Source organism: Myotis nattereri, assembly GCF_964212035.1.
Source record: "Myotis nattereri genome assembly, chromosome: 6".
Lineage (NCBI taxonomy): Eukaryota > Metazoa > Chordata > Mammalia > Chiroptera > Vespertilionidae > Myotis > Myotis nattereri.
The window spans coordinates 71,172,944-71,198,851 of record NC_138081.1 but is presented as its reverse complement, the minus strand read 5'-3'; the positions used below and the strand labels follow the sequence as shown (position 1 = coordinate 71,198,851).

The 25,908-nt window shown below is 39.4% G+C and overlaps 1 protein-coding gene across 2 annotated transcripts in view; it reads left to right on the top strand.

Annotated features, from left to right (window-relative positions):
* The window catches only part of AIG1 (androgen induced 1), a 205,718-nt gene that overhangs the window by 167,536 nt on the left and 12,274 nt on the right, over positions 1–25,908 (top strand). The window contains exon 4 of one of the 2 annotated variants that reach the window (XM_081094335.1): positions 4,886–5,001. The exons of the other annotated variant lie outside the window; for it this stretch is intronic. Coding sequence (XP_080950461.1) covers positions 4,886–5,001 — 116 coding nt within the window. The remainder of the gene's footprint in view (positions 1–4,885; positions 5,002–25,908) is intronic. 2 annotated transcript variants of the gene reach the window in all.

Genomic DNA, 25,908 nt, shown 5'->3' with positions numbered 1-25,908 from the left:
TGAAAATTTCTTCTTGCTTTATTACAGGATGAAACGTTTCTCTTTTTTAATCCCCTTTTATTCTGCAGTGGATTGAGAGGTAAAAAAGTAAACAAAATATTCAAGTTACAATCGGGAGTGTATAACTTTCTGTATCCTGGAGCAGTTTTTCAGATTATTTTTATTTGTGATATTCCTGTAAACTTGTCAGAACATCATAGGGACTCTCCCTCACCCCATCCTCCCAGGCAAGTCTAGTCGCATCTCTAGCCTTGCCCGCATCCTGCGTGCCCACAAAAATGCAGGTGTTCAGTGCCACCTGTGCACACATATGCACATGCACACGGCTATCCTTCAACTCTTCATTTATGATCAAAAGTCATCATAGGGATAGAGGAAAACCTAGATATCCTCACAAACATGAAGGCACGGATTGTGGTCTACCTACGTGGTGACTACCAGGAGCAATACTCCACAGCGAGTAAACCAGGCACCGGGGGAGCCAGACCCAGCAATCTCACTTTTAACAAGTTCACCTGGTGATTTGATGCAAATATTACTTTGAGAGCACTCCCAGAGCTCCCCCTGTGTGCTACAGATGCAAATAAGCAGACATGGGGTTGCCAGCTCTCTTGCTATTCAGCTAGGCGGGGGCTGGGCTGGCGTACCTCACAGTCGAAAGCTGGTTTTGCTTCCAAGGAAGAAAACGATTTGTATCTGGTGTTCATATGGTATGGGAGCGGTACTCTCCTATTTAAAAATATTTTGGAGAGAGGAGAAAGACCAGAGAAATAGCCATTAGATATAGTCTTCATATCTTGTTTATTATTTTTATAATATATACTGTGATTACAGCTCTCGAGTCTAGAGCTCTAAAATAACCTTGACTGGCCCTCTGATTCATCCGTCCACTCTACTTCCCTGAATTCTTATCATCACACAGCGTAGTTTTTACTCTTCTGTTTTTTCCACAGCATAATTTATCCTCAAACGTTCCTTTAGTTTATAGGCTACTGAGAGCCATCACAGATCATCAAAATGTTTTTCCCAGTAGCAAGTCCAGATCCTTCTTGTGTAGTGTAACTGCATTTCTTTAATCCTGTTACATCCCATTAAATCCTCCATCAATACCTAAATGTTCTACTCATCCATCTCTCCATTTTTCTGGTAAAAGAACATCTGGTCATAAATCAAATAATTTAGCAGTTAGAAAATATAGCTAAGATTTATGATAATCTGTTCTAGTGCTGTGTGCCCCTGGTGGCACACAAGATAATGTATGTGGCACAGAGACCTGTCCTTAAATAATATTGAGTCACAGAGTAAAAAGGTAATTCCCTCTCAGTCATCTTTCAATCCTGATTCCATTTAGGAGAGTCTCTGTTGCATGCTAGTGTGTCTCTGATGCCCCTCTAATACTTACTAACATCCCTACCTAACATCTACAGAGCAGGCCTCAGGGTCAAAGCCTTTAACAGCAATTTTTAAGAGCTCCCTCAGAATGCTTATATACCACAGGAAAAAGCACATTTAGCAAAATATGTTTTTTACACTGAAGACCTTTTTGTTTATGTTGAGGCTCAACCAAAAAATAGTTCTGGTCTGTTGAGAGGCAACATAAGTGATCTATAATCATGTACTCCCACAGGTTTATTGAATCAAAGGTTATTTAACTTACATCTTTTAAAGATATAATTTAATGTAGAAAACAGAGTATGGGATTTGGAGACAGATAGAACTGGTCTTGAACCTTACCTTCAGACTTACTAGCTCTATGATTTTGGGCAAGATAATTCCCTTTCCCATGTCTTTATTACCTTATCTGCAGAATGCAGTTTATAATCCCCACTTAAGATGTTGTTTTGAAGATTAAATACATTATCTCCACAAATATTTATTGATCACTTCCTATGCGCCAGGTTCTTGTCTAAGTGTTACAAATAGCACAGTGAACAAAGCATAAGATTGCCATTCTTGAACAGCTGATGGTCTTGAATTGAATATTTCCTTCTTGGTTCTTGTGTCATTGAAGCACAGTAGATAAGAACTGGATTTCTTGTACCTATACTTCTCAAGCAAGTATTCCTCTTGCTGCTTCGGATTTTGAGTTGTAACTGAGCTGCTAAGGGTTACTCAGAGATTCAGCAGGACCATTTATAGAGTTTTACAATTGTTCTAATTCATAAAATTTTACCTGCAGGGCAAAATTTATATTTGCTATAAATATTTTGAACTATTTTTGCTTTTGTTAATATATGTGGTTTATTGGTAAACAAATGTGCATGATAAATTTTTGGAGAGGTAGATATACATCTTCTAATGCCTGGAAATTCTGCATGATAAGCTGCTAAGTTTCCCTGATATAGAAAAACCTTCTCCTGGAATTTGCCACTAGCCAAACTGTCCCAGGCACAGCTAGTCATAAAAAGATATTTTGTCATTGGTTAAGTCACTGATGGAACAAGTAGTTCCTTTTAAATAGTAATGATGCCAATGATGAAGTAACCCAGAAAGATCTTAATTTTTCAAAGGGCTTTTCTACCTAGCACCATCAAAGTACATTCTAACACTTTCAGGTATGGCATCTGATAATCAGCAACTAAGCCAGATAACGTAATGATAACTGGATAACTAAAAATATTCAGATTTGTTCTTTGAACTTATATAACTTTATAGAAAAATGGAAGACTTTCTCCTCAGCTTAGAACAATGGATGAAGAGGTAGAGTTTAGACATTGTTTAATAATGAGTCAAAAATAATATTGTCATCCTATAACCCACACAGGCCATCAGAGTCAGCATTATCTTCATTTTATTTGCATGGATTTTTCTTTTATGTAAAATTTGATAACACTTGGCCTTATTGCTAGCCGTACATTTTAATTTTACATGAATGAACCATTATAAAACTACTAGAGGCCTGATGCACGAAAATTTGTGCAAGAGTTGGCCATCCTTCCTCCAGCTGCCGGCACCGGCTTCCCTCCGGCACCTGGGACCTGGGCTTCGCTCTGCGCTGGCTTCATCTGGAAGGACATCTAGTCTAATTAGCATATTACCCTTTTATTATTATAGATTGTTAGCAGTTGAAATTCCAGGCCAGTGTCATCTGAGGTGAATAGGTGGGAAAAAAACAACAAAAATAAAATAGATCTTTAAAATGCATACTATCTCTAAATTACCACACATGTACATTCTACATGGTTCCTTTTAGAGCTAATTATACTGTTTTAAGACAATAATAAAGAAACAAAGGATAAAGAAAGGTAAATTTACCCAACTGTGGAATCACCCACCTGACATCCTGGGAATGCCATACTCTAATTACTAATATATTGGCCGTCAGAACAGTTATCTAGAGAAGAATGCTTAAGACAAAGAATTTCCAGTCTTTATATTTCTTTTTTTTATTGACTTGGGAGAGGAAGATAGAGATACTAGTAGAAACATCAATGATGAGAATCATTGATCGGCTGCCTCCCGCATGCCCCTATTGGGGATTGAACCTGCAACCTGGCCATGTGCCCTGACCTGACTGGAAATAGAACCTTGGCCTCCTGATTCATAGGTCAACACTCAACCACTGAGCCACACCAGCCAAGCACCAGTCTTAATATTTCTTACAAAATCTTGTTCTATTTTTTTCTATGAATATGAAAAGTGGCTCCAAAAACGTTCACCTTGATATCCCCGCTATCTCTTTTCCTGACAAGGCCTACCTACAACCTGGTTCCATTTTGCTATAGTACTTAGGGTTTCAATTTCCTGGCTTTTCCTTGAATATGCAAACAATACAGCAAGAGCTTCTAGAACAAAGATTCTTTCATAGCTGTTAAGGGGGTCTAAGTAGAATTCAGACTTACTGATAGTTCAGTTCTTAGTTCTGTCATCTTCTTACTCTTGGGAAGCTCTACAATGTTAGAAGGTAAATCTATATCCTGAACCTGGTTTTACCGAAGAAGTTCTTTGTCCCTTATATCTGTCCACCAAATTTCAATACCAACAACACTTGACTTTCCTTCCTTCCTACCATGTGGAGGAGATAAATTTCATCCTCAACCTGGCTCCCTGAACTGAGCATATAGAGTAGCCACTGGGTCCAAAAAACAAGTGGTAATGTTCCACCCAGCTTCGTTAGTGTTTGCCTTCAAACATCATATCTAAATCCATGAACTGCTGGTGCAAACTGGTACCAAACTGAAGCTAATTTGGCAATATCCATAACTTATTTCTAGTACACAGAGAATTTGGCATTATGTATCAACATTAAGTCAAAATCTTTATAGCTTTTGACTACAAGAAAATAATTTAACATTCAGATATCCATACAAAGACTTCTACAAAAGATATTTACTACATTTTTACAAGTGAAAAATTGAAAATCTTTTACTACTTACTGTCCAAAAATAGGAATTGGTTAAATAAATTTTGGTACATCTATAAGGTGAAATTTTAAGCAGCTATGGTCATGGTTGATATTCTTAGAAGGATTTTTAGAATAGCATATCAGGAATTCTCATGCTACAATTTAAAATAAAATGAATGCACAGTATGATCTTAACTATGTATAAGAAGGAGGGGAGAGACATATACCCAATTATTAACACTGGTTATTTTTATTCCTTTCTTGTTCCAATTTTTGTTCCAATTTTCTTCCTATATGCCTTTCTGTGTTATAGAAATTTCTTGTAAAATGCATAAATAAAATTTCAAAAATTAAGATACAAAAGCAAAATACCAATGGAGCAATTGATGCTTTCTGTGTTTTTGTGTCCATATGCTATTCTCTGATGTGTTGCTTTCGCTAGGGATTTACACTACCCATTCTCCGACTGGAGACAAGGCAAAACCACTATGGATGGGCGATGATGAGAACCTGTGTCACCTGGTCTCTGTTCTGTTTCAGCACACGACAGTTTTGCCCTTTATATTGATCGAGATGAGGACATCACACCATGGGTATCCCAGCAGGAGCAGCGGACTCACTACCATATGTACCTTCTCTCTTGCCTATATATTATGGTAAGGTAAAGTGCCTGCTGCGCTTTTGTATTGTATTAGATTTTGCACTGCTAAATTTGGGCACATATTTCATTATGGATATAATCACTAACAGATTCATACTGCGTGCCTCATTTGGTCCAAGACCTGGGCTTTGTCTCATTTCCCCAGATGCTTATATTTTTAGAAAGTATATGCCAAACCTCACACAACAGGAATTTGTTGAACAATCCCATGTAAGCAGTGGTTCTTCCAAGGCTACATTTTTCAACTCTTTTTCAAACTAAATGTTGTTCTTGGAAACCGATTTTATTGCTTAAGGGCTTTTTCTGCTTGGGATTTTTTGTTGTTGCTTTTGTTGGGGAATGGGGGAGTTGCAGCGAATGCAAATAAGGATGGGAGAAATGACCTCTTAGAGACATGACTTTAAACTTCATAGGAAACAAGTGAAAATATACTAGTCAGTTTAAAACCTATTCCAGATTAGTTATTACATATAGCATGCATTTAGTGGTTTTGTTTTTTTAAATTGGGGTAAATCTCTAATTTGTCTATTGGGCATGAATAAGACCATGCAGGAGATTCCAAATTTATCTGATAAGAGGTTTTGCCTGATAAGTTTATTACACATTAATTGCAGTTCCTACCATGTTTTAATGTTTCAAAATTGTTTATCTTTAGAAAATTTCTTATTTCTCTTTATAATTCCGAGTTCTTTTTGATATATTAGCTTACACAGCAGAGGTCTCTCCTGCCAGCATTTCTACCTCTCAGGACTCTCTTGCCCTGAATCCTGGGTCACCATCCCCTCCTTTAAGCCTGAAGGACTGAAGAACATTCTTCCAACACCCCCTCCCCAACTGTGCTTAATCCCATCAAGCTCCTGGAGCACTTTGGAAGGCCCAGTGTCCATGGAGCATTTAGCTTCAGCCAGCCCAGAAATAGAGAATGAAGGTCAGCACAGTTCTTCACATACTTTGCATGAATGCTCACATAATGTCCCAGATCTGAACAGAAAGGGAATTTGCTTCTAGGAAGTCACACTCTATGACCAGCTCTAAGGGGACATCCAGACTGCAGACCTCAGAACACACGTGCAGTAATGTTCATTCCATCTGCCACTTCATCGACTAGTCAAAGACCATTTGTGAGGACTGGGGAACATTTGTTTTCCTAGTCACTGTCTAAATCTTCTTTTCCCATCTAAAGTATTCATTTTCTCTGACAGGAAAGCTCCAAATGATCAGGGCTCATGAGTAAAGTAAGACTGTGAAATTACATCTTAAAAATTCATGTATGTGCTTTATACATATGAACTTGATAGTCAAATGACTCTTATCTTTCAGAAGAGCCATGTGGGGAAGCTATACAATTATTCAAGGGTGCTTCAGTGTTCACAACATACCTGGGAGTGCCCATAGCATTTAAGCCTCAAATGCCCTTCTCTCTTCCCTCCCCAAAATACATTCTTATTATTTTGCACTCATATTTGCTTACCTGTGGGAAGGGAATTTTTTTACTCTGGGAACTCTGGATATATTTCCACAAATTCACTTATATTCTGTTAAATTATCTGAATCTTGTAAAGCCCCAGAGGTTTCAGGAACTACATACTTTCCGATGGGTTTTCTTTCCACTGGTGGTAAATATCAGGCAGAGTTTCAAAGAGACACGTGGGAAATACCACATCGTCTTCATTATAGACCCCCAAGATCCCTCATTAAAATGAAGCATTACTCACGCTCTTCACGCCAAGTGAGGCTTGCCAGTGCTGTGTACTCCCTAAGCAAACCAGTACTTGTTTGGACATGTATTTGCATTAACTAGCGAATTCTCTCAGATATATGCTGAGAAAGCTTTCAAAACAGACTTTGGTGTTCTGCCCTAGGCATTCACGGGTATGCCAAGACCTAAACAATGTCCCACACATCATGTCACTTTATATAAATCCAAAGATTTTAATTGTTATAAAAAAGATGTTGGTTTTTGCTCCCTTTCAGGCTATCTCAAAGCTGATGAACCAGCAGAAGGTTCAGGATATGAAATCTCTTAATAGCATACCAGGGTTGTGACTGGACATTCCAGAACCTTGTGCCAAAATGGAAGAAAGCATTCCTCTTATCACATGCTAGATATAAAATAAATAGGTCTCCCTTCCAATTCCCTGTATGTGTGAGCTGAACCTATACCTCGCAGGCTGCTGGCCAAGCTGGCTGTCGGCTTTGCTCTGGTTCTAGCTTTCTCTCCATGTCACAAGTCTCCCTCCTTATCTGAATCTGTTCTCTTCCTAGATTTAGATAGCGAGTGTTGACAAAGCGAGGGATACCAGAACCTTCTCTGATACACTGGAGCTCATGGAGCTCACACCCTCAGTGGCGATGACTAAAGTAATACTAATCTTTAGTATATGTAAAGCACATAGAACAGTACTTAGCACAGAGTGGGTACCATGTTAATATTATCATCAACCCACTCCAATGTGGTTTAAGCTTCATTATTTTAGCAAAACTTTTGCTGACACCATAGTGACTTCTGTTTTGCTGAATTCCTTGAATGCTTTGTAGACCTCTTCTCAATGGACATTTCAGTAGTTTGCATATGGAAACATTCCCCTTCCTGAATCCGTCTCTTCCGACTTAGGTGATATAACAATCTTCGTGTTTTCCTCCCAGTTTTCAAAATTGATCCCTCTCCGCATCACTTAATGGTTCCTCCCACTCTACCCAAACCTCAGTGTTGGAACTTTATGGAGCTCAGCTCTAGGTCATCTTCCTTTTTTTTTTTTTAATGTTATTGTGGTAAGAATACTTAACTTGAGATCCACCCTCTTAACATAGGTCCTCTTCTTTTACTACCTACTGTTTCTAGGTAAATCCATTCACTCTGTATTTGCAACCACCACCATCCCAGATCTATATAGCTCAGAGCTCTCTCCCAATATCTACTCACAAGATTCACACACTTAGCAACTACAAGACAAATTCATACAGCACCTGCTTTCCCAATCACACCCTCAAATTGTATCCCTTGGCATTGCCAACCACCCAACTGTTCATGCCAGAAAACTATGAGACATCCTCTCCCCATCTCTCTTAGACCTACAGACAGTCTTTCCTCATTTCTGGCTTTTATACCTTCAAAGTATTAGAATTCTTCTACTCTTCTCCCTCTCTACTGCCAACACCATGGTTTGAGCTTCAGTTATCTCTCTCCTGAAACACTGAAAAGAACTGGCATTCCCCCACAACCACCTCTATTCACAGGACCTTGAGTGACTTTTTTAAAAACACATGTGATCATGCCATCCTCTTGCTCAGAGAGTATGGATGACTTCCCAATGCTTCTAGGGATAAAGTCCAATATTCATTTACATGGATTATGAGACCCTACATTGCCTGAGCCTTCCAGCCTCTCTACTCCAGCCACAGTGACCTTCTCTCTGATTGTCAAGAGCAATACATTCCTTCCAATTCAAAGCTTTTGTCTTCTCCACCACTCAACTCTCCCTCTCCCCCAGTCATCTCTCCCACAATTTGTAATCCAAATCTTACTCATCCTTCATGTATCTCTTTTTCAGGACCTTCCTTTCCCTGATTCTTGAGACTTGGCTCAGCCTCTCTGTGGTACACTACTATAATCCCTGTTCATTTCTATGTAGGGAGTTAAAAAATAAAGACAGTTGGTTTTATGTGGTTATTTGGTTAATTTTTTTCAAAGACTGGTACCCAAATTCCCTCCCCTCACTATCTAGAGCAGTGGTTCTCAACCTTGGCTGCACATTAGAATCACCTGGGAATCTTTTTAAAATCCTGATTTCTGGGCCTCATCCTTTGGAAATTCTGTTTCTTTGTTACTAATGTTGTGGACCCACCCCATAACAAAGAAACAGAATTTCTGGAGGATAGGCCCAGAAATCAGGATTTTAAAAATATTCCCAGCACTAAGCCAGAGAGATACCAAGATGGTGACATAGGTAAACACCCGAAATTGCTGCCTCATACAACCACTTCAAAAATACAACTAAAAGACAAAACGGACATCATCCACAACCACAAGAAGGCTGGCTGAGTGGAAATTCTACAACTAGAAGGAAAGAGAAAAGCACACTGAGACTCAGAGGAGGTGCGGAAGTAAAGTGCAGAGGTACGAAGGTGCCCATGGAAAGGGCTGGCTACTGAGGATACAGTTGTCTTTTTCAATTGGGAGGGAGACACAAGCTCCCGACTGCTCTAAACTCCAGTTCCAGGCGAGTCTCTGGGGACCTAGACTCATACGGGGAGAAACTGGACTGTCTGGCAGCGGGTAGAACTCGAGGGTGGCTTTCTCTCAGAGCTGCTTGCAGCGATTATCAGGACAGTGAGACCTCTTAGCACAGGGCTGAGGATCAGCCACAGCTATTTGCTCTGACCTGTTGATTTCCTGAGACCCCGCCCCACCCAAGCTGTGTGCAGAGACTTTTGCATATGAATGACCTGGCCCTTTGCAATCTAAAATTACCTAACAAACTGCAGCTGGGTCAGGGAGACCAAGGTCATCCAAAAGAAGGCCCAAGGCCCCACAGCAGCTTGCATTGCTTCACAGCTGGGCCTCATCTGGGCACCTCCAAATCCCAAACAAAGAAGAGGAATCTGCAGATCTCTCCATACCTCCTGCTAGGTCAGCCATGGGCAAACTATGGCCCGCGGGCCGGATCCGGCCCATTTGAAATGAATAAAACTAAAAAAAAAACAAACAAAAAAAAAGACCGTACCCTTTTATGTAATGATGTTTACTTTGAATTTATATTAGGTCACACAAACACTCCATCCATGCTTTTGTTCCGGCCCTCTGGTCCAGTTTAAGAACCCATTGTGGCCCTTGAGTCAAAAAGTTTGCCCACCCCTGTGCTAGGTAGCCTCAGGCAGAGGCAAAATTAGCACCTCCTTAGAGATCCAAGTGCCAGTGTACCCAGTGGTCAGAGTGGGACCATCCAGATTACAACTCCTCAGATCCATAAGGGACACACTCAGGGGGCAGACTCAGTGAGCATCAGAGCCCCACTGAAACAAGTCTTGCCCCATAAGGGTGTCTCCAGCACAGAAGTTCTTCCACCATAGACACAGCTGAATCTCACAGCCAATTGTCCTGGAGGTCAATTCCGCCCAGTGATACCAACTACAATCAAGGCTTAACTACAACAAGACTGTGCACACAGCCCACAGAGGGGTGCAACAAGAGTGTCCACCTCCGGTAATTGGGGAGGCTGAGCCACTGGGCCCTATAGGACACCTAGCACAGAAAACCACTCTATCAACACAGGAAAGCAGCCAAAATGCAGAGACAAAGTAACAGGTCACAAATGACAAAAATGGAGGAAAGCAACCTACTCGATATAGAGTTCAAAACCACAGTTATAAGGTTTTTCAAGAATTTTCTAGAAACCACCGATAAATTTAGTAAGACCCTCAATAAGTCTAGTGAGACCCTCGGGGATATGGAAAAGGACCAACTAGAAATTAAGCATACACTGACTGAAATAAAGAATATTATACAGAGTTCCAACAGCAGACTAGAGGATCGCAAGAGTCAAGTCAAAGATTTGAAGTACGAAGAAGCAAAAACCATCCAACCAGAAAAGAAAAAACAATCCAAAAATATGAAGATAGTGTAAGGAGCCTCTGGGACAACTTCAAGCATACCAACATCCGAATTATGGGGGTGCCAGAAGAAGAGAGAGCGCAAGATATCGAAAACCTATTTGGAGAAATAATGACAGAAAACTTCCCCTTCCTGGTGAAAGAAATAGACTTACAAATCCAGGAAGCACAGAGAACCCCAAACAAAAGGAATCCAAAGAGGACTACACCAAGACACATCATAATTAAAATGCCAAGAGCAAAAGACAAAGAGAGAATCTTAAAAGCAGCAAGAGAAAAACAGCTAGTTACCTACAAGGGAGTACCCATACAATTGCCAGCTGATTTCTCAACAGAAACTATGCAGGCCAGAAGGGAGTGGCAAGAAATATTCAAAGTTAAAGAAATTTTTTTAAAAAAAGAAATATTCAAAGTGATTAGTAGCAAGAACCTACAACCAATATTAGTCTACCCAGCAAAGCTATCATTCAGAATTGAAGGTCAGATAAAGAGCTTCACAGATAAGAAAAAGCTAAAGGAGTTCATCACCACCAAACCATTATTATATGAAATGCTGAAAGGTATTCTTTAAGAAGAGGAAGAAGAAAAAGGTAAAGATAAAAATTGTGAACAACAAATACATATCTATCAACAAGTGAATCTAAAAATCAAGTGAATAAAAAATCTGATGAACAGAATGAACTGGTGAATATAATAGAATCAGGGGCATAGAAAGGGAGTGGACTGACAATTCTCGGGGGGGAAAGGGGTGTGGGAGTGTGGGAAGAGACTCAACAAAAATCGTCCTCCTATGGATGAGGACAGTGGGGGGAGGTAAGGGCAGAGGGTGGGGTGGGAACCGGGTGGAGGGGAGCTATGGGGGGAAAAAAGAGGAACAACTGTAATAATCTGAACAATAAAGATTTTTTAAAAATAAATAAATAAAAAGATTCCCAGGCGATTCTAATGTGCAGCCAAGGTTGAGAACCACTGATCTAGAGCAAGAGAATGGTAAGCAATTGAGATAATCTTAAAGAACATAAAGAGAGCTTCCTTGTCTACACTTTTATAAGGGTTAATATAAGTAGATCTTCTTTAGACATCACCTCAATCAAAATGTCAGAGAAAATATTCTTAAGATAGAATGCTTAATTGTGACAGTATGTGAGTTTAAAATGCAAGCAGATAAAGTAGGGAGAACATTTTTCCAATTATATATATACCACTATGCTCCATTTAGCTCAATTGTTAGCCATGTAAAGTGTTTATAATACTTCTAGCATCAATTTCTCTAATACTGAATTTCAACTTTATTGTCTTTTGCCCCACCTGCTTGATTCATTTAAATTGCCCACTAAACCCAATAGACTTGTTCCTTGCCAAAGTGACATCCTATATGGGAGATGATCCAATTCAAGCAATAAAAACATTTCAAGTAGAGGAAAATCCATTTATTAGCCAAATTATAGCCTCCTCGCTTTCCTGAGTGAGCCTTCAAGTTGTCACTGAGAATATGTAAGCATTTGAAGGCTCAGAGCATATTCTTTGATAGACATGGGAGGGATTGTGAGGACATCTTTAAGGTGACCCGAGTCCTGCCCAGTCTCACCTTCAGCAGGTGATTTCCACAACCTACACTAACTGGGAGGAAAGGAGTGCCTTTCCCAGCTCCCAGCAGTGCTAGGATTCTAAAAGGCACAAAATAAAAGCTGATTGAAAGTAAACAATTTCAATGTGGAAATATCTGCACCAGAGTTTATTCCCCAAGAGTCAAAAGAAATTTATAGCCAAAAAGACCTTTTGTTTGAGATAACTTGGTAATGGGAAGAGAAATGTGGTCTAAAATACTATGCGTGTTAAACTTTGACTTTATACATTTAAGTAGAACAATTTCCCTCATAATCTTCAAAGTAAGAGAAGGAGCTAGCTTGGTTATTATTAATAATAGCATTTTGATTCTCCCATAATCTGAAAGATCTGAGTTCATGTTGACTCTGGACAAAGTTCATTAACTCTTTCAAAAAAGTGTTATTTGAGTCCCTACCATGTGTCGGGCATTGTGCTAGGTGCAAGAGGTAAAAGATGTATAAAGCTTCAGCTCTGCCCTCAAGGAGCTAACAGTCTATTGAAGGATAAGAGAAATAAAAAAGCAATAATCACATAGTTGATAAGGGTTATTAATAACAGGAGAAATAACAGGATTCTGAGAGCCCAGATGAGCATTCCCTAATTCAGACTTACAGGGCCATGAAAGGCTTTCCAGAGGAAGTGACATGGAAACTGGCCCTTGAAGGGTGAATATGATTAGCTATGGAGGCTGGATCAGAATGTTGCAGGCAGAGAAAAAAGATGGCCTCCAGGCAAGAGAGAAAATCACAGGCAGTCAAAGAAGTTTAGTGCACCTGGAGCCATCGATATTTTGCTCTCCTCCAATCACTACAATTTTAATTCTGCTGCTCTCCCCATCATGGTTACTTGTATTTTACCTCTCCACAACTTCGTACTTTTAACCAGTTTTCTGTTTGTTTGGTTGGTTGGTTGGTTTGGTTGGTTAGTTGATTGGTTGATCAATTTGCCCATTTCCTATGATACCTGACTCTCTCCGGCTGCTCCTGCTCAGCCTCCTTGACAGGTGCTATTCGTCTACTGATTTCCTAATGCGTAAATCTTCATAGCAAACTTTCTTACACTGTCTCCCACCCACTTTCCACTTCTTGGCCAGATAGTTTGTTTTAAAATGCAAATCTGGTCATGTCGATCTTCCTGCGGGGTCTTTTTTCCCAATTTGAGGTTTGTTTTTTCTTTCTTGGTAGACTTTTATTTTTCCTTATACCATGATGTATCCTTGGACTGCGATATTCTCACATGACAGTAGAAAACCAATATGTGTAAGTCACCCTTAAAAGCTGAGAATTACATTCAAAAATCTTACATAAATTAAAACAACGCATAAATTTACAGGTACAAATAAAATCATTTTGTAGCTATAGTGAGTAATTTAGCCCCATGATATCTTGCTGGAAAAACATTGGATAAGAAAGACAATGGAGTCTGAAGGCTAATCCTGTTTTCTAGCTCTGCAAGAAACTACAAGAAAGGAGTGACAATTCATTCATAAATTCATGCCAGCCTCTGGAGAAATCCAGGAATTGTCATTAGTGCTCTATTCAGATCTGATCAGGCCATGGAGGAGTGAACAGCTCACAAGAAACTGTCATGCAACCAAGGAGCCAACACATTAGACCAAGTCCCTTCCATAAGAACAATACCTTCAGTTTCCTTTTGTCACACAAAGTGCCCAACTAAATATATTAAACTTTAAATAAAAAGTATGTACAGAATTTTATAAAATGTTATAAAAAATAGTTAACTTGATTACAATGTGAAATAATGCTATTTGCCTGCCTATCAGACAAGGCGTCTTTTTTAAAAGGTGTATTCCAAATGGGTGATTGTGACATAAGATGTCTACTTCTGCCAGGATAAATTTGTCATGTGAACTAATTTGTACAGAAAGTGCAGTGTATCTGCCAGCGGTCCATTTGAAAGTATTGGCAGCAGTCAACAGACACTATCCTCTTACTAATCCACATTGGCTGTCAAGAGAGTAGCTAGACACCATACTTGTATTCGAAGCAGTGATCATCTTAATTTTCACCGTGGTTGTTTCCAAGACTGTGACATCTCCTCGTTCTAAAGTCAGTAAAACCAGGATACTTGATAATACCACGAGACCAGATGATGCATATAGGTCCTTTCCAATATAAGCATCACATCTTATGTTGAATTGGAAGCATCCTCATGAATGTCATGATTCCATGCCTAAGAAGGATGGCTAGGAAAAGCTTCTGGATCTAAGACCCTCTTTGAGAGCCTTGCCAGACATTAGGACTTCAGTTCTCCAGGGAGCATAGCTCCTAATTGACATTTGTGATAGGATGGCAGCATTTCTCCTTAACATCATGTACAATGTCCTTCTCGGCTAAGATAGTGAAGCTCTGACATCTTTTTTCTCACAACCTTTAGCAATATTTTCCAAGTCCTAGCTAGTTGAGTCCATAAATAAGATAACATACAGCAGGTGTAACCCTCATAGATGTGTAGGTGACACCATAACCCAAGCCTTTTTACCCAGCTGTACATGATCAGAGGCACACAGGGACAGTGCAGCCAGAATAGCAGTATGTGTAACTGGGCCACTGAAGGTGTCAATCAGGACCTGTAACAAGGGGTCTCAAGGAGCTTCACTAAGAACGTAGTGTTTCTCAGGAGCAACAGGAATCACTGCAGAAGGTGTGATGTCTGATTCCCCATCTCACCCAGTAGGAATCTCACCATATTCAATAACATGACAGATACTTCTCTTGTTCCGGGTTCATCATCCATATGGGGCTCCTTTTGCCCCACACATACCATGACATCAGTTGTCTTGGCCAATGAACAAATGAGGACCACCAGGCACAGTTTTTATCGTCCCTAACAGAGACACCTTTGTTCATGCTTGAGCCGGTGTTGAGGGAAAGAACAGTGATTCTTGATTCTTCTTGATACTTTAATTTGCTGCATACACATTGATGGAGAAGAACTGGGAGTGAAGCAGGACAGCATCTGGAGAGCTTTTTATTGCTGCAATCCTAAGGTGGCCTCAAAGGCCCTGTATGACCTCATCCCTACCTCCCTGAAGCACTTCATCTCCTGTCCTTGCCCACTGTAGCCACACTCGATTTCTCCATCCTCAGACAAACCATGCGCCTTCTTGCCTCACAACACTCACATATGTTCTTCCCTCACCTGGCACTCTATTCCCAACTCAACCTCTTAACCTACCAAACTCCCCGCCACCTTGAAGTTTTACCTTAAACATCACTTCTAAGAAACTTTCCCCTGATGAACAAAAACAGATACAGAGGCAGAGCAACATCGAACAGACTGTCAAACTACAGCGGGAAAGCTAAGGAGGGTTAGAAGGGGGGGTGGGGTAAGAGATCAACCGAAGGACTTGTATGCATGCATATAAGCATAACCAATGGACACAAGACACTGGGGGGTAGGGGAGGCCAGGGGAAAGTCAAGGGGGGAAAAAAAGGAGACATATGTAATACTCTTTGTAATACTTTGAGCAATAAAACAAAATTTTTAAAAAAAATAAAGAAAGAAACTTTCCCTGATTTCCCAGTCGAGTGTAGGTCTGTGCTGCATGGTCGTAATTTCATGGCACACAAAACCCATGGAAGTTAGCTCTGCTTCTTCCCCAGAACTTCACACAAACTTCTTATAGTTCCATGAACCTACCTTTATCTTTCTTACTGTTCTTTCTGTGTGAACCGTTTTCTTCCAGGCCTCATCCCACTCGAAGTCTTATCTTGAGTCTCAGATCAGATATTACTTCCTCCAGGAATCCATTCCTGACACTCTGAGTGTCAGGTGCCCCTATCAAGTACTCCCATGCATCCCCCAGTCACCTCATCACAGCACTTACACCACTGCTCAGAAACCTCACCCTGCACCTCCACTGGGCTGTAAGCCTGTGGGTGTGAACTACTATGATGTTCTCCATATTATTCTCAGTGCCTGAGACTGCCTGGTGTATTTCTGGGCTCAGTAAACTTGAAAGGAAGGCAGAAAGGAAAGAAAGGAAATGGAAGGATGGAAGGAAGGAAGGAAACCATGAATCCATGGGGTCAAAGATGTTAAGAACTAGGGCAGGATAGTAGTTTAAATTTCATCCCAGCACAATTATGGTTGTGATTCCTCAGAGATTATTTTTTGCAGTTTTAAAAATAAGTGAGAACTGGAGTGATTAATTTTTGTCAAAACCTATTTATTTGTATTCCTGAACAAACTCTCCATCAAAGTTAAAAATCTTTCAGACATATTAGCTTATTAACTCTCCCATTTTCTTTCTTTTTTCACATTTAGTGTTCCATTCTTGAATGAAGGCTTCTAACACAAATCTGGAAAGTGGCAAGAGGCTATTCACTCATGTGGAAACAGGTAGAGAAGACTAGAATACTAGCCAGGATTTCAAACATAACCTAGCATTAGACATAGTCTCTTAATTGACATTGGAGAGAGTGAAAGTACTTTTTCAAAAGAAAGAAAACCACTAGTGATATGCACCCCCATTACTATTAATTTTATTAACTCAATTTTTATTTCTTTTTGTTAACTCTAGTAAAATGTTGGCTATGCACACTCCCCAAAATTATTAAATTATGGAAAATCAGGATTTTAATAACATATCAAGTTAGTAAGGATATCAGCTGAACTTGACCAAATAAATTCTTCTTTAAAATATCCAGCTATATAAAATACAGCTACATTTAGCCGAAACCGGTTTGGCTCAGTGGATAGAGCGTCGGCCTGCAGACTGAAAGGCCCCAGGTTTGATTCCGGTCAAGGGCATGTACCTGGGTTGCGGGCATATCCCCAGTGGGAGTTGTGCAGGAGGCAGCTGATCGATGTTTCTCTCTCATCGATGTTTCTAACTTTCTATCTCTCTCCCTTCCTCTCTGTAAAAAATCAATAAAATATATTTTAAAAAAAAATACAGCTACATTTAAAACATTGCATGCTCTAAACCTTTGGATGAATTTTCTTTGAGGAAAGCACTGTGTAGAGGAAGAAAAATCTGACACATACAAATTAAGTGAGTTTGATCTATTGAAATGTAGTAGGCAATGATCCAGATTTTTAGTTTGCTTTTAATAGTTTCTTTCCAAGCGTATGCATCTTTAAACTATGTGGCTTATTTTTGTAAGAGACAAATAATGGGAGATGGCCTTAAATTGACTCTTGTTTTGCAATCCAAAATATAACTTAATGCAAGTTCCCCTGTGCTTATCTAATAATGAGGTCGGACAAGAATAATGCTGCCTTGGATTGCAATGTTCAAGGCATTCATTAAAGTTAATAATGAGTGCTCTTGCATAGAAGCTGTATGCCTAATGTTGATAAGCTCTTTGTTGTATGGGGTTTGCTTGCATTCAAGTAGCAAGAAGCTCACCACAAAGGCCATCAGGTAGTTTCCATGGTAGCAGTTCTTCCTTTGTTATTCCCATTTGTAACATAGACAGTATCCAAATACTCACTGTGTCACTGCTTAATGAAAAGAAATTGAATATTGGTCATGCCAGTATAGTCAGGAAGCTGGTCTTTGGGTAGGACACTAAGGGAGGGCATGCTGTCTACTCAGGTTTTCTTTCAAACAGCTTTATACCTAGTGAGACTAGTGTCCCTTTGATCTTATCACATTATGTCCAATTAATGACCTTCAGTAGTCTCATATAATTGCTCCAGGGACAAATGGAACTAAGTGATGAATAGAATTATTTCATCAGTGCTGAATCTTACAAAAGACAGGCTTGTGATCATGTACTAGTAAGAGTATAGTAGAAAAGGATGGAAGGAAAACAATCTACTTTTCAAGACATGAGGATAACATTGAGGAATGAAAATAGCTTTAAATTTTTGCTGTGTTCGGGTATGTGTTCATTTTTCCTAGTGACTCAACACCTGGATTTGCTCATTGTCTTTCTTGTCCAAAATAAATACATTCTGATAAGTGTCACTTCCCCTTGGTTGTGAGTTGATTCTTTGAGCTTTATTATGTGGCCTGCCTTGTTCTAACAGAGATCACCAGAGAAGTCAACGGTGCTCAGTCATTCAAATAAAGAGAACAATTTATTTACCAAGGCTTAGCATCTGTTCTTCTGTTCAGTCCTGCCAAAAGCATTGTTTCTGCCACTTAGAAGAGAGTAAAAACTGTAACTCTTAATTTAATTTACTTTTCTCTTTACCACAGGCTAGGAGATCTGAAAATATTTATGAAGTGGTAGGATTTTAGTGCTTCAGGTTTAGCTGCTTCAATTTGTAAATTTTCCCAGGGCATTGTATGACTTGCCCTTGTATCTCCATTACATACCTGCATGCATGTAGGTATGTCAAATTCCCACCAAATATTACACATATTTGTAAATACTTTAAAAAGAAAACTTATATGAGGTGGAGAACATAAATTAATAAGGAACTGGATATGAATTGGGACAGTGAGGCACAAATGAACAGGACCCGGGATTAAGATGGAAGACATTTAAAGTTTGAAGCTGTTGGAAAGGAGCCATTCACCTTTCAGGTGGGGTGGATGATAAGGGGAATGTGAGCTTTCCCAATGGACAGACAAGAATGGGATCAGGGCAAGGATAGAAACTCAAGGTCAGCAGAACTAGAAACTCAAGGCAGGGGGACTTGCTCCTCAAGTATAGGGCACACTGTGGAGAACTATGAGTGGGAAGGAGTGGAGGCAGAGCTCCAGGAGCCAGCCTGAATCCTGCTCCGCTCCCAGAACCGGAACAGTGAGACAGACACTCTTCTGGAAGAAGGAAGGCCATCAGTTGTTTCTGCAGTGTGCAAAGCACCACTGCTTTCCCATTTTAAAAATTAGCAAAAAACAACATTTTTGCCTCTGTTTAATGGATATAAAATTTAAAATGTTACCCTGCATTTTGAATGTAGTCACCAATGTTGAGGTAAAAATAGTCTCCACTTTTTGTTCTAAACCATCTTCTTTCTGGACTTACCTTTATTCACTGATTTATTTGTACTGCAAATATATACAATAATTACTCTGTATTGGCTGTGCTAGCTGATAGAGACTCAAAGATAAATGAAACCAATGATGAAAAGCCAAGAAAAACCTTTGTGTTTCTGGCATGGAGAGTATAAAAGTAACCATTTTGAAATACACCCAGAGCATTCTCAACAATAGAGGCGTTCTTTAAAGGAGAAAAGACTTTACCAGAGCCTTATAGGCCCAAAGGAAGGGCAATGACCCAACCCTAGCCCCCTCTAGCTTTCCTTGCTCACAAACCAGGAACACAGGCCCACTAAAAGACTCAGATTTAACCATATTATTATAGAGCACATCCCTATCCCACACTTACCACCACATCAACAGGGCTCCAGCATAAAAGTGGATTACAACTGCAAGAGTTACAAGATGCAAACTCTATTTAACAAGGACTTCTTAGGGGAACTCAAAGACAAAGGGGAGAGAAAAACAAGGAAACTAAAGGAACTCGATGATTCTGGCACCTGTGACTATTGCAAACAGTAAGCATAGCCAAGTACAAGACAGAGTAACACACTAAAGTTCTGTTTCTCTCAATTTCTAATTCCAGAGATATCAGGCCTGACTTTCAACAACAAAATTACAAAGCATGATACTTGTCTCTTTATAGTCTTTAAAGAGTATAAAGAGACAAGTATCAGAACCAGATATAGCACAGATTTTGAAATTATTAGATAAGAAATTTAAAATAACTATGATTGTTATGTTAAGGGCTCTTGCGATAAAAGTAAACAACATGTAAAAACAGGAATATTATAATCAGAAAGTTAGAAACTCTAAAAACAAATTTTAAAAAAAGGCTACAAATCAAAACACTAACAGAAATAAAGAATGCCTTTGATGGGGTCACCAGTAGACTGGACACAGCCAAGGACGGAATCAGTGAGCTTAGCAATATTCAAAGGAACTTCTCAGACTGAACAGCATGAGGGGGAAAAATGAAAAAGATGGAACAGAATATCCAAGAACTGTGGAACAAGATTAAAAGGTGTAACATACACGAAATTGGAATACCAGAGGAGAAGAGAAAACAGAGCAGAAGAAATACTTGAAGTAATAATGGCCAAGAATTTTCCAAAATTGATGACACCAAACCACAGCTCCAGAGTTAGGAAGTTCAGAGAATATCCAGCAGGATAAGTGCCAACAAATGTACAAATGTCATATTCAAGCTGCAGAATACCAAAGGCAATATCTTGAGAGAAGCCAGCGGGGTGGGGTGGGGTGGGGTGGGGAGGGGGGAGGTGAAGGCAGGGGAACACTATTTACTTATAGAATATATTTGAAAATGAATTTAGATTTATTGTAAATTTGTATTGCAACTCTAGGGAAACACTGTAAAAGTTTGTATTAAGAAGTATAATTGATATTTTTAAGAGAGAAGAGAAAATGGGAAGCATGAAAATACTTAATTAAAACCAGAAAAAATATAAAAGAGGGGGAAAAAACCCAAGTGCAATAAATAAAAAATACAAACAGGGTAGTAATCAATCTACTTTGTCAATAATCACTTTAAATGTGAATTGTCTAAATATAGCAATTAAAAGGCAAAGATTATCATGGTATATTTAAAAAACAATACCGAATATGTGTTGCCTTCAAGAATATCACTTTAAATATTAAGACATAGATAGGCTGAGTAAAGGGATGGAGAAAGATATAACATGCTAATACTAATAAAAATAAAGCTGGTATAGCTAGATTTATTTCAAACAATGCACATTTCAGAACAAATAAAATCATGGCAAACTGGATAGTTTCTCTTTAAGATTGGGAACAAGGCAAAGATGTCCCCTCTCACCATTCCTATTTAATATTGTATAAGAACTCCTAGTTAATGCAATCAGACAAGCAAAGAAAGTAAAAGGTATATATAAATTAAGAGGAAAGAATAAAACTGTCTTTGTTCACAGCTGAAATGTAGTCAACCCCAGAGAATTTACAAAAACAATCCTAGAGTTAATTAGTCACTGTATACAAGATTAATATGCAAAAATCAATTGCTTTGCTATATATTAGCAATAAACAAATTGTATTTGTAATTAGAAACAATACCATTAACAATAGCACCAAAAAAAATGAAATACTTAGATATAAATCTAACAAAATGTGTACAAGGTCTACATGAAAAAACTATAAACTGATGAAAGAAATAATATGTAAGTAAGTGAATAGACAGTCTATGTTCATGGATAGAAAGACCCAATATTGTTAGGATGTCACTTCTTACCAGCTTGATCTATGAATTTCATACAAGCTTAATCAAAATCTCTGCAAACTATTTTGTGGATATTGGCAAACTGATTCTAAAACTTATGCTGAAAGGCAAAAGACCCAGAATACCCAACTCAATATTGAAGAAGAGAAAATTGGAGAACTGACACTACCTGACTTCAAGACTTACTATAAAGCTTCAGTAATCAAGACACTGTGGTCTTGGCAAAAGAATAGATACAAAGATCAATGGAACAAAATAGAGAGCCCAGAAATAGATTCACATAAATATAATCAACTAATATTTAAGGAGAAAAGGTAATAAAATGAAGAAGGGTATCTTTTCAACAAATTATGCTGGAACAATTAGAAATCTATATGAAAAAAACTGAATTTAGACACAAAATTTACACCTTTCACAAAAAGTAACTCAAAATACATTATAAATCTAAATGTAAAACTCAGTACTATGAACTTCCAGAAGAAAACAAGAAATTTGGGTTTGGCAGAGCTTTTAGATACAACACAAAAAACATAAGAACAAAAATAGTGAAAATTACCTTAGGCCCCAAAATATCATCTAAATGTATTTGGTGGATAAAAGGGAAAAAAGAGGGGAGAGAACGTAACATCTTTCATATTAGAAAATCTTAAGATAATATCTAAAAATGATGAATCAAGAAATAGCAATATATGGCACTAGTCCGTTTGGCTCAGTGGATAGAGGGTCGACCTGTGGACCCAAAGGTCCTGGGTTTGATTCCAGTCAAGGGCACGTACCTGGGTTGCAGGCTCCTCCCTATCCCAGGCCCTGGTTAGTCACATGCAGGAGGCAACCAATCAATGTGTTTCTCTCATATCTATGTTTCTCTTTGTCTTTCCCTCTCCCACTCTCTCTAAAAATCAGTGGAAAATTATTCTCAAGGTGAGGATTAACAAAAATTAAGAGGGAGGGAGGGAGGGAGGGAGGGAGGGAGAGAGAGAGAGAGAGAGAGAGAGAGAGAGAGAGAGAGAGAATATATGTCTACTTTTAAGAAATATGGGTGTAAAAGTGAGAAGAAACAGCTGAAATTGTTGAAGGTGGCTTCCCCTGGAGAGCAGGACAAGGCATGGGAAAGAGAGCAAGAGCTGCAGTTGGGTGAGACAGGAGTTTCTGGGCGTTTTTATGAGCTTTTTAGAACTTTTAGATGGTTTGATTCTGAAAAAATTTAAAATTATATTTTAAAAACAAACATTACAACTCAACTTGGAAAAAAAAAAAGTAACTCGACCATTCCACCCTTGCATCAGTCAGGGCATAATAATAGTGTGTCAGCTAATGTCTGTATTACTGTTAGACTGGGAACCCTGTCACAAGGGCAGGGACCACATCCACTTTATATGCTGCTACATTCATGGTTTGACACATTTTAGGCACTGATATACTTTTGTTGAATGAAAATATAAAAGAAACATTCATCAGTTGTTGAAACAGCACAAAGAGGACAGTAGTGACAAATAATACAGAGACACTGAGCACTGCCACAAAGCAGGAGCTCAAGAAATGTCTGGAAAGTTTGCTATTTATTAAAGACGGTTGGCGATTAGAGAGAGAAAGATTGGTAGTCCAAGGAGGTTGCAGGATCAAGGAAGATGTCATCATGGCCGGGATAACCAGAACATTGTTTGTAATCCTAAAAATAAGAGTCTGCTAGAAGAAAGAGAAGCACAAAATGTGCTAAAGAAACACTACAGGTCATTTTTGACAAATATGGAAATTATGATTTCTGTTGCGGGATTTAGGATGTTCCTCCCCACCACACCCTCCTTCCAAAACTAGAAGAATGAACGCATGGGTTTCTCACCACCAAAGCCAGCCCTATAAATTGCTTGGGCCATTAGTCCCCCGCTGACTACACTCCCCACTCCCCTCCAGAAAGAACACATGTTCCCTACAATGTTCAGTGTGTCAACTGGATGTTTGGCACCTACTAGTATATGCTTTGAGAAGGTCCAAATGATTAAAGTTAAGCAAGACCAGTATGAATTTTATTAAGAGAAATGCGAACTGAATCCTCTCCAGGGAAACATCACCATAAGGCCAGGTAGGCTGTAGAAAGTGGGACTCAAAGGAAACAAATCATTTAAAACCAGTTTAGGCATGTGCCTCCAGGACATGTGTTGGAGGAAAATATTCTGAAGCAAATTATTGGCCTGCGTGTGTGGATAAATTACTCTGATATTTATGATTGAGAATCAGGAAGAAAACACATTCCCTCATTACCTCACTACAGGAATTCAGTTTGGGAGGCACGCACAATTTGCCTCTTTCCCCAGGGATGGGTGGAGAGGCTTGTAACCTTGAAAACATCTTCGTGTGTGAGAAGTACAGAAAAATATTATATATTTCTGCACTAGGAACAGCGGTGGAAAGGTGTTTTACTTGTTTTGTTTGCGTGTGTGTGTGTGAGTGTGTGTGTGTGTGTGTTTTATCTAACCTAAATTGATGGTGCTAAGCACTTTACATTAATGGATGAATACATCTTTAAGATAGGCAGTTCATACCCCTTTACGAAAGGGGAAACTGAGCTTCAAGAAGTTAAATAATGTCCAAGTGCTACTAAGTGGAGGAACTGGAAGTTGATCCAAAGTATAGATGACACAACTACATAGACATAATTTGTGGGGCCCAGGTCAAAATAAAAATGTGGAGCTCCTTGTTAAAAAAATATTAAGAATTGCAAGACGGTGACAGCCAAGCATTAAACTAAGTGTGGGGCCCTTCTGAGCACAGGGCCACAAGTGACTGCCTGGAATGCACACCCATAAAGCCAGCCTGATGGATAGATACATCCCAAGCTCTGTAAAATTGGATCAGCTTCAATGAGAAAATTAGAAAGACTTTGATCAATCTTAAATTATGATTATGTCTTAAAAGGTTGCCTTGAGGAATACTCCATTAAACCACAGTAAGTGAAGGATCATATAATTCTCTCTGTAACTTCTAATTCAATCTGTAATTGAGCTAGAAGATATTTCCACACTGCTTCCGGTGGGACCTCTCCATTTGTATTTGCCTGTGAGTTGATGCATTAATTCTCTAGCACTACCACACACACGTCACCCAGAGGAGTTTTCTGAGTGCTGTTTCCACCTAGGCAGACATCCTTTATCATATTCCCTGGGACCTACAGTCTTTGCAGCGGAAACCTTGGTAGCCCCTCTGCACCATAATCTCCTCAAGGGCACGCCTTTGCATCCCCACTGTTGCTTGCCACATCTGACACAAAATAGGGGCTCAAGAAATGTCTGTTGAACAAATGAATGAGTACATGAATTCCAGGAAGCTCCAACAGAATTCTAGGTTTTCAAAAATGTAACAGGAACCAGTCTTCATGCAATTAGTACTCAGAAAATGGCCCAAGGGGCCTATAGAATGGCCCTAAAATGGGTGGATTAGATCTAAAGAGAGGGCCAGCTCTAAAAGCAGCATTTGAGCCAAAAGCCAAATGCTCTTGAAAAGTCCTTCAGAAGCATCAGGTTGGAGGTGCCATGGAAGGCACACGGAGACCCACTGGATGAGAAGCTGACGCACATTCCTTATCTCACTCTACCCTAAGGCACACGCTCGTTGCCTGCCAAGGAGCATAGTAAATTCCAGTAGGCTAAATGCATAAATGATGTGATTATTTCGTAAGAGGTAAGTCAGTGCCTTCTCTGAAGGAAGTGTTTATTACTTTACCCCTGCAGCCCTGCAGTGGTTTTCCTCTCCTCTGAGGAAAATTTAAAATCTGATCCCTGAGTTTTATAGGAGGCTCAGTCCTGTATTAAAACTTCACCAAAACTGACTTATCTTGCATCTTGCAACATTTCTGTATTTCACACATTTTCCATAATGAGCATGAATTACTTTTAGAGTCAGTGGGGGGCAAGAAAAATTTACATAGAGATTTTATATTCAGGTTATTTTTGGTTCTGAGCACATTAAAAGCCATCCAGAGCCCTGTTCCTACCCATCATATCCTAGTCTTCAGAGCATTAGAGGAGCCTGGCATACAAGCTAAGAGTTGTGCTGCTGAAGTACATATCCCTATACTGAACCTACTGAACCTCCTTGGGCTTTAGTGTCCTCATCTATAAGACGGTACGACTCTAATACCTTCCCCAAAGCATTGCTCATAAAATATTTACAACAGTGCCTGTCACTAAGAATTCAGTATCACTAGCTATTAGCTGTTACTACATTGAATCTGTGTTCTTCGGGTCTTCTGACCTAATGGCCTAACTGCCAAATAGCCTCACTCCTCACCAAAATGTGATGACAAAACAAGTTTAAAATCTTCTTTAAAATAAACTAATCTGTCCGGCCAGCATGGCTCAGTGGTTGATCCTTGACCTATGAACCAGGAGGTCGCGGTCCGATTCCCAGTCAGGGCACATGCCTGAGTTGTGGGCTCCGTCCCCAGTAGGGGGCCTGCAGGAGGCAGCCAA